At 37.9% G+C, this 13,515-nt stretch overlaps 1 protein-coding gene across 3 annotated transcripts; it reads left to right on the top strand.

Moving 5' to 3' along the window:
- Positions 1 to 3: 3 nt before the first annotated feature.
- On the top strand, positions 4 to 13,086 carry LOC113683042 (1,4-alpha-glucan-branching enzyme). Of its 3 annotated transcripts, none has more exons than XM_027200235.2 (14): positions 4 to 157; positions 2,701 to 2,783; positions 5,694 to 5,782; positions 6,337 to 6,503; positions 6,712 to 6,827; positions 6,924 to 7,276; positions 7,636 to 7,845; positions 8,195 to 8,438; positions 8,922 to 9,020; positions 10,226 to 10,461; positions 10,581 to 10,812; positions 11,288 to 11,418; positions 11,958 to 12,075; positions 12,261 to 13,086. In XM_027200235.2, exons 2-14 carry the CDS (start codon positions 2,730 to 2,732, stop codon positions 12,303 to 12,305), a joined length of 2,094 nt encoding a protein of 697 aa, XP_027056036.2. In that variant the 5' UTR covers positions 4 to 157; positions 2,701 to 2,729; the 3' UTR covers positions 12,306 to 13,086. The 3 variants fall into 3 exon arrangements, with proteins under 3 accessions (XP_027056036.2, XP_027056038.2, XP_027056037.2); XM_027200236.2 differs by having other exon boundaries at positions 133 to 435; XM_027200237.2 differs by lacking the exon at positions 2,701 to 2,783 and having other exon boundaries at positions 54 to 157.
- The last annotated feature ends 429 nt before the right edge of the window (positions 13,087 to 13,515 follow it).

Here is a 13,515-nt window from a genome sequence, read left to right as displayed (position 1 = left end):
CCCACACACCCCACCCCTCGTCGCTGAATTAGGTTGGCGCATCGAGGCCAGGTTACTTAGAAGGCACCCCAAGATGGCGACTGGCTCGTCAGGTGATTCCTTGGGTCAATTTTCGTCCTAAAGAAGAGTCCCGTGGGCAACCATGGCGTTCAACAAGGTACGTTTAACCACAATTACTTTATGTGTACCATGATCCTGATTTTAAACTTGTCGGATCATGATAGCTAGTTTCTCAAGACTTATACGGGCCCGCTTTTTACTAGTCAGTGGTAGTGCGCGCGCCACGCATTGTTAATCGATACTCTCCATAACTTCGATCTGCGCCTGCAATAGAACCTCAACAGCCTGCTAGCTAATTTTCATTTGGAAGAAAGTGAAAGTTTGCAAGAAATATGTTAGCATCAGCTTTTCATCCGTTTTGGGATCAATTATTTTGTAAGTAACTTGTCTCGTCTCTTCAATATGCTAATATTTGACTACTGAACTTGAGCAAAAGTTTCTAAATATAGGCTTAGTGTAGTTCCGATTTATTGAAACACTAGCGCGTGCAGCGAGAGTGTGTTCCAAAGGTTATTATTATCGGTTATAGCAGGGATCAGGGTGGTATTTCATGATACAAGGATGGGATTTTTGAGGTTACAATAAGAGCATTTTGGTGAAATATTCATTAATGACTCATTTACTTTGCGTATTTGTGTGTTGCTCTTGATCAGTAGACTGTAATCTTAATCAGTTTCCTTTCAATAATACAACTACAAGTACCCTCTCATCTCTTTATTTGTGTATTTCAATAGTTAATAGTCCTTATGCTCTTTTGAGTTTCTTTTATAGTTTGGTGAAATGGTCTGGAAAAGCCGATATTTGGTAAAATTTCCGCACAGCCCCATACTTCACTATGCATTCAGTTCTTGAATAGAGAAAACAATGACTAAAACAATACATTGCCATTGGGAAAACAGATTTGTTTTACAATAGTATGGGGCTGTGCGGAAATTTTACCCGATATTTTTACTTGATTTTTGATTTTTTTGATATTCGTTAAATTTCAAGACGTTTCAAATTAATGATTTCAATACTCAATTTAATCTATTGTAATTGATGATTTTCTATCCTAAATAATCAATTTATATCAAAAATCAATAAAAATCAAAACCTGTGGTTTTTGTGATTATTAATTTTACAGGTAAGAAAAAAACCTTGAGTTAATTCTGAATATAGACAATGTTATTTGTTCTCTCAGTTGAGTAAATCACTATTAAGAATATTCTGGAGCTAAATCTTGTGATTATTTTTATGTATCAATTATTTTACCTAATCAATCAACAAACTTTGAGTATTATCCAGTAATATCAAGCAATCAATCAGTTTCCAGTGATTGATTTCTATTGATTTGTAGCATCCTGTATTTTAATATTGATCAATTCTTCCTTACAAAGTGCAATTAAAATTATTTTACTTACTCTACTGTTATTTTCTTACTTTATTTCTTGAGCCTTTAACTCTCAGAAGCGATTCTAAACATGTAGAGTTGTATGTAACTTCTCCCTTTAATATCCATACATTGTCCAGCAAACAGGAAATGAGAATACTCAAGCTTATCAGGTTGAAGTTGTTATCTTGTTCTAACTTTAAATTCTAGCAACTAACTTACAAGGAAATGTTTAGCAGCTAGAAGGGAGAATTACATGTAACAATCAGATCTTGGGAGTTAAAGGATTAACACAGGCCATCTGTGAATGATTTTTTCCTTTGTCTAGCTAGGATATTTTTCTACAATTTTCAAAATTTTTATGCATTTTATCTGTTTGTTTCATATTATTTGCATTGGATCATATTCAACTTTAATTTTGCCTGATGTTAGCAACAATGAAGGTGTTGTTGTTAAAAATGTGCAGCATGATTATCACTGCAGCACTGACGGGGTTCACTGTGCTGAAATACTACGTTCAGTTACATTCCCTCTATACAATAATAGATGCACAATGTTTCTGTTACTTTCAATTACTAAAATGAGAATAGATCATTTGATATGTGTATTTTCTGTTGGAAAAGATGATTTTTGGTGGAGGGGTAAGATTGAAGAGCATACACAATGTATAGCATCTTTTACTTGGATATCTCTAAAATCCCCTTCCCTAGAGTTACCCTGTAAATATTGAAAAGATTTTCCTTCCCCTCCCCCAAGGTGAAATAGATGGGTAAGAGACAGGCATTTTGCTTGATAATAACCCTTTCATTTCTGTGGTTTTTAACCTCCTAACTCCTTTGAATGACCAAGCCAGAAATACTCCTTACAATATCAATACATTATCAAGTAAACAAGTGATGAGAATTAAGAAACATATCAACCAAGAGACTCTAAGTTGATTCAATACCAAATTCTCTGAACTAACATCATAAGAATTGTACAGCAGATAATATAGAGAATCACTAATGAGATCTAGGGACTGAAAGGATTAAAAGATAATCTGTAGTAAAGAACATGTAATACATAGTCTTTAATATTGTTTTCCTTTGTACTCTTTGAACAGATTTTAACATTTCTTTAATTATGTTAAACTTATTGTGTTGATGCTCTGTAGTGAGTTTTATTTTAACTGTCAGTTGTTCCATAATCATGTTTAATAACAAAATAACTTTTAATAATATGATTTTAGTAACAAATGTCTGCACAAGTTCAAATTTCCTCTGTTTATGCAGATTTCAGTCCCATGTGAGGTTACTGGAGAATGAAGCGCACAAAGGCTCAGAGACATAATTTATACATTTTTGGCGCTCAAAAGGTACATGTAACCTTCACCTGCTTTGGTGTTTGTGTAATTGCTTCTTATAATCTGCCCCGACATTGTAACATAAAGTAAGCATAGTTTATCATTGATTCACCTGGTGCTCATTAGCCAATGGAAAAGGCATTGGCCAAATATTGACACATTGGAGTGGTAAGAGACCCCCAAAAAAGTCATTGTCTTGTAGTGCTGGATGAGACACTTGTCTCTTCTAGTAATATTCTTCATTTACCATATTCTCCTTTCCTCCTCCCCCCCTCTCCCCCTCTCCCCCCCCCCCCCTCCTCATTCCTTGATTATCAAGAAGGTTCTTGGGGCGATTGAAGTAATGGTATTCATTATGAAATTTTTTAGTCAAGTTAAATTCAGTTTTGGAATGGTTACAAGATAATTTGATTTTATCTAAGGAGTTAATAGAAATTGGCAGCCATTAAGAGTTTTAGGGTAAGCCTTTTGTCAGAAAATATGGTGAGGTTACTCTGTGGAATCTCAAAACTCAGACAATAACACACCTGTTTATTTACTTTATAATTTTAGAGATGAAAATTATGTTTTCTGGTCTGATATTGTAGGGGGAAATTTGGTTTTTGGTCATTCCTGGGAGTGAAAGGATTAGGGGTGAGGGGTAATCTGTGATAAACAACCATCCTATTTAGAGAAAGGTGTTTTTCATCTTCTCATGGGACAAAGAAAGAAAGGTTCAATTCCTCATGAGGAATTGAATCTTAGACCTTTGGATTCTGCACTCTGATGCTCTACCATCAAGTCACAGAGACTGTATGGTGATTAAGGCCTATTACAAAGTTCTTATGACACATGTCCCACATACTGTTAGGATCAGCAATGTCATGTTTGTTAATAGAATAAGAGAGATGGCAACTTTTGAGGAATCGAACCTCAGACCTTCGGATTCCTTGCTCCAGATGTATTACCACTGAGCCACAGAGACTCTAATTTTGAACAGAGCTTAGGAAATTGGAAGAATGTAATCCTTACATTTTCTCATGTTGGGAAACAATAAACCTAAAACTTAAGTGTCAGAAGGCAAAAAGTTTAACCAGAAAAAAAAAAAAACATCAAAACATCCTATTTAATATGAGAAGTAGTCAAACCCTTACCATGATTGCTTCCAGCTACAGAGTCAAGGCTAAGGTTTGGCAGCTAAACGAGCGAGTCCCCTTATTTGCACAATCCAGCAGATTGTAAAGGGTGACCTCCTTACTATGGTTATTAATTCATTTACTTTTCATACCTCAAAATGTATTTTCAGTCTGATTGAATTTAACAGGTTTAATTTGTTCCACTATGCAATCATTTTCCAGTTATCTGTAATATTTGACATAAAAGTGAACAAATAATAGTGGAATGTTCTTACAGTTTGCACATCTAGTTAGAATTCTCAGGCATGTTGCTTTATTTAGGGTACATTTTTAGTGTACCTTATCAGTTTCACTTTTAAAAGATTTTTTTTTATCAAGTTTTGATGATCCTCAATTGCTGGATTTGATTCGGCATGAAGAAATGTATTTGATTCCATTACAGTACCTCTCAGTGATTTAGTGTCACTTACTCAGAGAAAATGTTTTCAAAATGATGAGCTCTTGCACTACTTGAAAGACAACTAGGCACTGAATAGAGCAAGCACAATACAACAGTCACCCTCCCTCCTCTAAAGAATATCAAAGTCCATAACCTTACCCTATATGTGAAAAAAATTTATGCCCATGCCATTAATGTATTCTGTGGTGTAGAGAATGAAGAAGAAAAGTTAAGTGTTTTAGTTTAGAAAGAGACAGTGTCAGACATTTTTGGTAGGACTATAAATTATCTACATTAAGGCTTAACAAAGTATGTTGTGTTATAAATATTATTGCAAGAACATTGCCATTGTTGACTTATTAGTTAATTATTTAAATTGATAAGTGCATGAAATTTATAGTTGAAAAAGGTTCAAAGAAAAGGATAAAAAAAACCACGAGATTGCAAAGAACTTGGGCTTTAAAGATATTAGTATGTCCTTGGAGAAAGATTTCAGTCATGTTGTGTACCTTGTACAGTGTGCAGGCAATATTTTTTTTTCTAATATCAGAGAGTTGGCTTACAGGAAATTCAGTAATCTTGTCATGGAAAATTTAAAAAAAAGGAAGAAAGCCAACTTGGAGCAATTGCCAGGGTTACTTTAATAGTTAATGAAATGTACTAAATGTTGTTCATTCTTCAGTTGGTTTCTCACCACATTGCTGTTGCAATTTGCTGTTATTTTCTTGTGCAGTTTATAATAAAGCATGGATGAAATGAAGGCCTTGAGTCATCCAAATGCAATCCTGATCTGATTAATAACAAAATGTGTTTGACAAAAACAGATGAAGATCTTTTGTTTCCCCTAAATTGTTTAAAACAAGACATGTAAGCTCACTTTGTGTTGCAATGTCTATAACACAGGTGTGTTCTGCTTTCAGGGTTTATTTAACTGAGCAATGTGTGTTTTACATGACATTAAGTTATAAGGAGTATTAAAAACGATATTTTGACAATGGTAACTGTTTTATTTTTCAATCCCTGCTAAAGGCTAGAGTTTGAGAAAAAATCCCTGATCCCACTATATCTCGTTTATTGATGCCAGGATGGTGAAAGTGATAAAGATAAGGAGCTGAAATTGGGAAGGAGTCTAAAATGCACCTTTTCTTCCTAGACAGTCATGAGGAACTTTTTTTTTGAGCTCCTGCAATTTTTCTTCTGACCTGGCTTTCCCCACTTCCATCTTAAAAACAAAAATTGTAATGGACAGACTATCCAGCTGTATATACAATACAGTTCATTTCTTTTTTGTTACACTTTTATTTAACGTGACAGTTTCCCTCCAAAAGGAGTAGTTATTAATACCTTTAATTTTTATTTTTATTACAGATGGTTGATGACCAAGTAGTTCCACAGTTTTCCAGATTTCTTCATGATGATCCTTATGTAAAACCATACCAGACTGAGATAGAGAGAAGGTAGCTTTGCACTGGGGTCTTCTGTGCAACTCGTGTAGTTGCTACACTCTTCAAAGTGTGGAGAGTTTAATTTTTAGTGTAACGTTGTAACTAAAGAAGTGCAAAGAACTAGAGTCAGTCATTTGGTTAGAGGGGAAATACTTGTTGGAATACAAGTTTGTTCACAAAACTTTGTATTGCATGAAACAGCTTTAATCCTATATACCTTAACATTCCAAAGGAGCTAACAAGGAGAACTTGTTTTTAACATTCAATAGCTTCTTTAGTTGGTGATCATTGCCTTTATTGCAGTGACCTTTAAGTCTGATTCAGGGGTGATACTGTAAAGAGAAATTAGATAGAATGGGGATCAATACATATTGATATGCTTCAGTCAGTCGCTGTATTTCAGAGGAAAAGTCTGCAGCCACTTTTATCTGTGAGATTTGCAGACCAAATGGCAGAATAAGGAAATGCTAAGGGTGATGCTTGACAGTGCTTGCCAGAGAGACAACTGGGTAAGGCACAAGAGTTGTGTTCTTACTTGTGACCATTGTGTTTTCTATCGTTAACAGGTACAAGTGTTTGTCCAAACTAAAGGATGATATTGAGAAGAATGAAGGTGGAGTGGAAAAGTTCACCAGAGGTTATGAAAAGTTTGGGATCAACAGAACTCCAGAGGGTTTGGTGTACCGTGAATGGGCCCCAGCTGCTTGTGGAGTGTATCTCACCGGGGACTTCAGTGAGTGAAACTGTTTTGATGATTGCTTTTTTTTACTAGTATTGACTAGTCAGCTCGGAATTGTTTGAATATTAAGTGATCTGTGGCTTTTCCAGTTTGTTAACTGCGGGCTAGATCTGGCTGGCAATTTTGATGGACAAAGGGAAATTTACTTTTTAGACAAGTTTTTAAGATAAGATATGAAAAGTTCAAATCCGACTTTTTTCAGATGGCTGGTCCAGAACTTCTCATCCATGTACCAGAAATGAGTTTGGAGTCTGGGAGCTAGTCCTCCCTTATAAGGAGGATGGTTCATCACCAATCCCCCATGGATCAAAAGTTAAGGTAGGTGTGGAAATATATTTTTTCATCCTTTGGCCTTAAACAAGTATTTTGTCAGCAACAAGGAGTAACTTGATTCATTCATGACTTTCTTTGTAGGTTTCAATTCAGCTTGAAAATGGTAATTTAGTGGATCGCATTTCTCCTTGGTCTCGTTATGCCGTTTGTCCTGAGGACAGCATTCTGTATGAAGGAATCCATTGGGACCCTCCACAACCATATCAGTGGCAGCACAGTCGGCCCAAAAAAACTTCAGGCCTGCGAATCTACGAGGCTCACGTTGGTATAGCTTCCCCAGAGCCAAAAGTAGCAAGTTACAAAGATTTTACACACAACGTCATTCCACGTATAAAAAAATTAGGATACAACTGCATACAGCTTATGGCTATCATGGAACATGCGTATTACGCCTGTTTTGGTTACCAGGTAACCAACTTCTTCGCTGCCTCCAGGTGAGGTGTTTGATCTCGTTTGAACAGTTTTATCCCTTAAACTCTAACGAATAGTCAAGACAGAATTTCTCTTTACAATATCATAAACAATATCATAAAATTGTATGGTAGACAGTAAGGAAAGGTTTGAACTTTCGCAAGAGAAGGTTATAATTGAGTAAAGTTGTCCACTAAATCTGGATGCTGACGGGACTTGTTGATGAACCAAGTGGCTGGGAGTAAAAAAAATGAGCGTGAACCCCAAATTCTGCATTCCGTAACAAAGAGTATTCTTTTAAAAAGATGTTAGAATTTTTTAAATTGAACATCCCGACACTTGGAATCCGTAAAGCCGCTAAAATATATTTTTTTCATTTTAGCCGTTATGGTACGCCGGAGGAGTTGAAGGAACTTATAGATGTAGCACATGAGAACGGCATTTTAGTCTTACTGGATGTAGTGCACAGTCATGCCGCAAAGAATGTGATGGATGGCTTGAATGAATTTGATGGTTCACAAAGCTGCTATTTTCATGGGAGTGGACGTGGATTTCATTCACTGTGGGACAGTCGACTCTTTGACTACACTCAGTGAGTTGACCTAACAGATTTGTTTCCATATTGCAGTGAACAACGTTGTTCTTTCTTTATGTTGTACACTCTTCGCTAGTATGCATCTCTCGCTTGTGCGCATATTGATTGCAGCGGCGGATCTAGGGGAGGGGCCAGGCCCCCATCTTACTTTGGGTAAAAATAAAGAAGAATCGCAGAAGGAAGAGAAGCCGGCAGGGCAAGCGACACACCCCCTCCCCCCCTTAGCTCAAGGTCTGGGTCCGCCTCTGGTTTGCTCCCCCCAAACTTTTCGCGAGCTTCACATCTCGATGAACGTTCACTGACGCATGAACCAACTGTTGAATGATTTGAACAATTGCTTATTCAGGTGGGAGGTTCTCCGATTCCTTCTTTCCAACCTTCGTTGGTACATGGAATATTACCATTTCGATGGCTTCCGATTTGATGGTGTCACTTCTATGATCTACCATGACCACGGAATGGGACATGGATTCGGCGGAGACTATCCGGATTACTTTGGACTTGGAGTAGATACGGAATCACTTATCTACCTCATGTTAGCCAACGAAATGTTGCATACGATTTATCCTGACGTTATCACGATTGCCGAGGTAAATTTAAACTAAAAATTTAACAATCAGTGTATTCCGTAGAATCCATCCGGTGTTTTGTTTATCAAATCAGGTTAAAGGTGACAGGAGACGTCTGAAGCCAAAAAAAAAAAAAAAAAAAAAAAAAGAATTGTCTATATTGTTTCATTCATTGGGAAAGTGGAGTCAATTGTTTGGACTAATGGTTAATTCTTTACACCCTAACATCAGTATGCATATTCTCCCTACTGTTCTCTATACATTTCGTAGGGTGCTGTCAAGGAGAGTTTGTAAAAGGGAAATAAGATTTTAGTCACTTTTAGGGGTTAAAGGATTACCAGTCAATCGAGTTTTCAGATTGTACAAAATGTACATGTGAGGACGGTCTCGAAAGGGACTGCTATCGGTGATAGTGACTGCCGTTTCGGCACCGTGAGTAGAAATCGTCATCAGAACCATTGTGTCCTTTATAATGTAAATGTACCATGCAATGTACCATTGCAGGAAGTGTCAGGAATGCCCGGCCTTTGTCGTCCAATCACTGAAGGTGGAGTGGGTTTTGACTATCGACTTGGAATGGCCATCCCGGACAGATGGATTAAGGTGAATACTCAGATAGATCAAAACTAAGCTTAATCCGCGCATCCTTAATTCTGGCTTTGCTTCGCCAAGATATAAAATGTATAGCAGCTAGGAAGGAAAAGTCAGACTCATATTTTTAGAGTCAAAAGGTTCAGGATAGCAAAAGAATAAAATATTTGATTTAGTGTCGTTTTGGTTTTGCTTTGCTTAGAGCAATTTTCATTGAAGTAAATAATCTAGAAATGCTTTGTTTTTGCAATACATTGCTCAATGATTGGTCTAGAAAACCCGCGCCACTCTCCCAAGCCAAGCAGATTTAAAACTTAAACCAATCACGACTTAGCCACACGCGTTTTCGCGCGCTTTGGGCAGTATTAGTTTGAGTTCTCCTTGTCTCTTAATGGTTCTTTTCTTTCCTCTGATCGGCCGTCCTGATTACTTTGGTTTTGGTTCTAGGACAGTCAATCGAAAAGTGCTCTATTCCGTAATCTATTCAGAAAACGTGCGCCTTGCTCTCAACGAGTGATACGCAAATCTAAAATCAATCGACGCTTGGTGATGCTTTTCCTGCCTCAAACAATACGCTTGTTTTTTCTTTTAGTTTCTTTAGCGCTAGTTTTATTTTCCTACGATCAAATTGCCTTTCTCTATTACTTTGGTTTTGGATTTTCGACCCTCACCACTTAAGTGCTCTCTAAGGTATTCGTCTAGTTTTTCTGTGGCCATTTGAAACATCTAGGGTTTCAATAATTTTTCTGCACAAGCGTCTGCCGATGATGCAATGGGCGACTTTACTCGAAAAGGAGCCGTGAGGCGAAACCCAAACACGAGAGCATGCTTGAAGGCTAAACTAGTCAGCAAAGCAGGCGTAATTTTGACGAGTAAGTGCTCAGTATATTCTTAACGAAAATTATGGCCGCCGTCTTTGATTTTATTGGCAGGGGAAGGCCGGGGAGAGAAAGAAATTTGGACCAGGGGGGTGGTCGTCGGTCAAAAATAAGGAGAGGGGTAGGGGTGGGGAAGTAAAGATTCCCCTGCCCCCTATCCCCACCGTCCACCCTAACACTAAATTAAACAAACGATGGCGAGCTTACAACGTTAGCTCGCACTAATAAGACGCCTGCACCTCAGGCTAAGGCTAAACAGACGGCGGTAAGAAGTCTTATAGGCGGCGGCAGACCCAGTAATTGGCTTTTACTGAAACCCCTGTCACTAATGTTTCAAAGGTTCTAAAAGAGCTGAAGGACGAGGACTGGCACATGTGGGATATTGTGTGGACTCTTATCAATCGACGACACAATGAGAAAACCATTGCTTACACAGAGAGTCATGACCAGGCCCTTGTCGGTGACAAGACTATTGCATTCTGGTTAATGGATAAAGAGATGTACACGCATATGTCGGAGACAACGCCGCTGACCCCCATCATCGATAGGGGATTAGCATTACACAAGATGATAAGGTAAATTATATTTGTTTGGAGGTTTCTTCTCGACTCTACTTTTGTCTCAGTTTTCACATCAAGACGAGGTGATGACTGTTACTAGGATCATTTCCCAACCGTTCTGTTTTTCTTCTCAGATTGATAACCTTTGGTCTGGGAGGGGAAGGCTACCTGAATTTCATTGGAAATGAATTCGGACATCCGGAATGGTTGGACTTTCCACGCGAGGGGAACAACAACAGCTATCACTATGCACGGAGGCAGTTTAATCTAGTGGACGATCCGTTGCTTAGATACAAGTGTCTGTCTGAGTTTGACCGGGCCATGATGCACCTGGAGGAAAAATACCATTGGCTGGAGTCTTCTCAGGTAAGTGGTCAGTTTTAAATACTGTATCTGTAAGGGCTCGATCGGCTAAGTAGCTGTATTTTGTAAATTTTAGATTGACCTTGAATCCAAGGCACTATTTTATGGTGCAGGTCTGTAAATAAATCTCAAAGGTATATTTTTTATTCACTTTACTACAAACTAGTTGAAACCCTAAGAAACGACGTCGACTTCTTAATGATAAAGACCTAACTTCCTGCGCATGTCCTGATAACGAGATTTACGATGAGCTGATAAAATAATACCCATTGCTTGGTTTTGGAGGCGTTTTCAACGCTGAGAATCCTGCTTACCATAATCTCTCAAACTATACACCCATAATCCAATGTAGGTAGAATAGCTTGTTTATATATTCATAATAAGTTAATAACACGATCTATATAATGTATAATAATTATATATTCATAACAAGACGAAATTCTATTCAAAGTTAACATTTTCGTTAATTTGTTTCCAGGCTTACGTTTCCTGTCACCATGAAGATGACAAACTCATCGTATTTGAAAGAGCTTCATTAATGTGGGTGTTCAACTTTCACCCTACCAAGAGTTTCGCTGATTACAGAATCGGGGCCAGCATCGCTGGAAAGTATCCTGAACGAAACCTATCGATAGATTAACCCAAAGCTATTTCATACTGGATTCGATGGATAAGATCGATCTATCAAATTTCGCCAGATCCCAGAGTTTCTTTCAGGCTCAACTTTAGCGGTTTGTTCAATTTCGGCGAAGGAGCACAGGCTCATTAGTCGACCAGCGGCTGACGACCGAGCTCAATCCTCCCGGTGTGCTTGTAGGAAAAAGCAGTAAAGGGGCAGTATGCCCAAGAAACCGTACTATTTTAAACTCTGCCATTGAAAGCCTTTATGAAATTGGAATCTCAGAAGTCGGTTAAAGAAACTTTTGTCACTCATTTTTTCAAGGCGGTGATGAAGATTACATGATTTCTGGAGAATGGTTCTCTTTTAAGTCTCCCGTACTTTTGTTTTACGTGCACAAACGCTTTACTTTTACAGTGACTGGGAAAACACATTCTTTATCCTATTATTTTGAAGAGACGTAAGACCTTACAGAAAGTAGAGGGATTACAAGGATGACTTGATCACGTTTCTTAACGAAGGATTACAGATACAGAATAGTTTTGGAGACAGATTCAGCTGAGTACGGTGGGCACAAGCGATTGGATCCAAACTGTGAATACTCTGTAGACAGCCAGCCATGGCATGACAGACCATTCTCTCTTTTGGTAAGTTCATTGTGTGGCGGGAATTTTAACGCGGCGTTGCTGTCAACTACCCTTCGTCCCCAGATCCTTTCCTTCTTTTTCGTGGCGTATTTTTCTTTGTACTCGTACCCAGGCATTTGCCCTACGCATCGACATTGACTACATTGCCCTAAGTTCTTATGTATCTGTGCCTTTTTATTTTGCAGGTCTACATTCCTTGCCGTACAGCCCTAGTTCTAGCTCCTGTATAACGTTTACTTCATGGGCCTATTAAACAGATAGTGTGGGAATCTCTGCCAATTTTTATACTGAGATAAATGGGCATTTTGTACATGGTGAACACAGTTCCCTATAAGATATGTTATATCTTTAAAGTTAATCAACTATTTACTTGTGGGATATTTTAGGTCGATATACAATTTTTTCTTTATTTGAGTTGAAATATATTAAAACGAAAAAAATCGCATCCCTTAAAAAAGGAGATTGCAGGAACATACTCCTATTTGGTGAGGTTTTCATTTTTAGGCTATTAGGGAGTGTGTTTAAAAGTTGAAGGAATTGCTTTGAAATATCACAATCGCTTCAGTATTTTTTAATACGAGCAAAGTATGAATCTAATGGCAGAATTTTCCTCCTTTAAGTTAAAACGTCGTAAAAGAGTGAGTTAGTTTTCATGTGGAATCGGTGGGGTCGTTTGACGAGTCACTTAACCTAATCAAATATCAAATTTTAGTTTAAAACTTCTTACTCCCAAGAGTGACAAAGACAGAATTTCACCTTACAATATCAATACAACATCAAGCAGACAAGTGATAAGAGTAAAGACGATTATCAATTACGAGATTATTAGTTGATCCAGGACCAAATTATCCCAACTGACATCATGAGAATTGTCTGGAGATTTGAGTGAAGGGGTGAATTGTCAGAGTTAACTGCTTGTTATGGATTAGTGTCGGCGTGTTACGGATGAGGTGAGGGGTGTCGTTGTATAGTGGAGCAGGTAATCGAAAAATAAACAATTTATTTGGGATATTTTTTCTGTTGATTTCGTGTAAATTTCGTATACTTCAGTAATCTGTTTATATGAATGCACTTTACACGCGTGCTGCTTTTGACACTTTCTGTACAGGTACAATAGCAGTGAACTCTGTATTAGAATTAATCGTGTTTCGAACACGATCATGAATATATGGAATTGTCACTCATGTGGCTGTTTATCGCGGCCGCAATGATTGTTAAACGTGTCTTTGCTTGTCTCGCGATTTAGTATTAGGGAGACTCCTGTGACTGGTTTTCAATCAGTGAAAGGAAAATTATCATGCTAGAATTTTGGTTTGAGGAACTGACGGAACTACCAGGCGTGCGAAAAATTACAGGTGTTCCCACACAATCGGCGTTTTTCTTTTAATTGCCCTTTGGCTCGTTTCCCACTGAGAACCTGGAACAGGCTAGCTTTTAGAT

The sequence above is a fragment of the Pocillopora damicornis genome, chromosome 3 (assembly GCF_964200805.1).
Source record: "Pocillopora damicornis chromosome 3, jaPocDami1.2, whole genome shotgun sequence".
NCBI lineage: Eukaryota > Metazoa > Cnidaria > Anthozoa > Scleractinia > Pocilloporidae > Pocillopora > Pocillopora damicornis.
The sequence above is the reverse complement of the archived record's forward strand: the minus strand, read 5'-3'. Positions and strand labels throughout refer to the sequence as shown.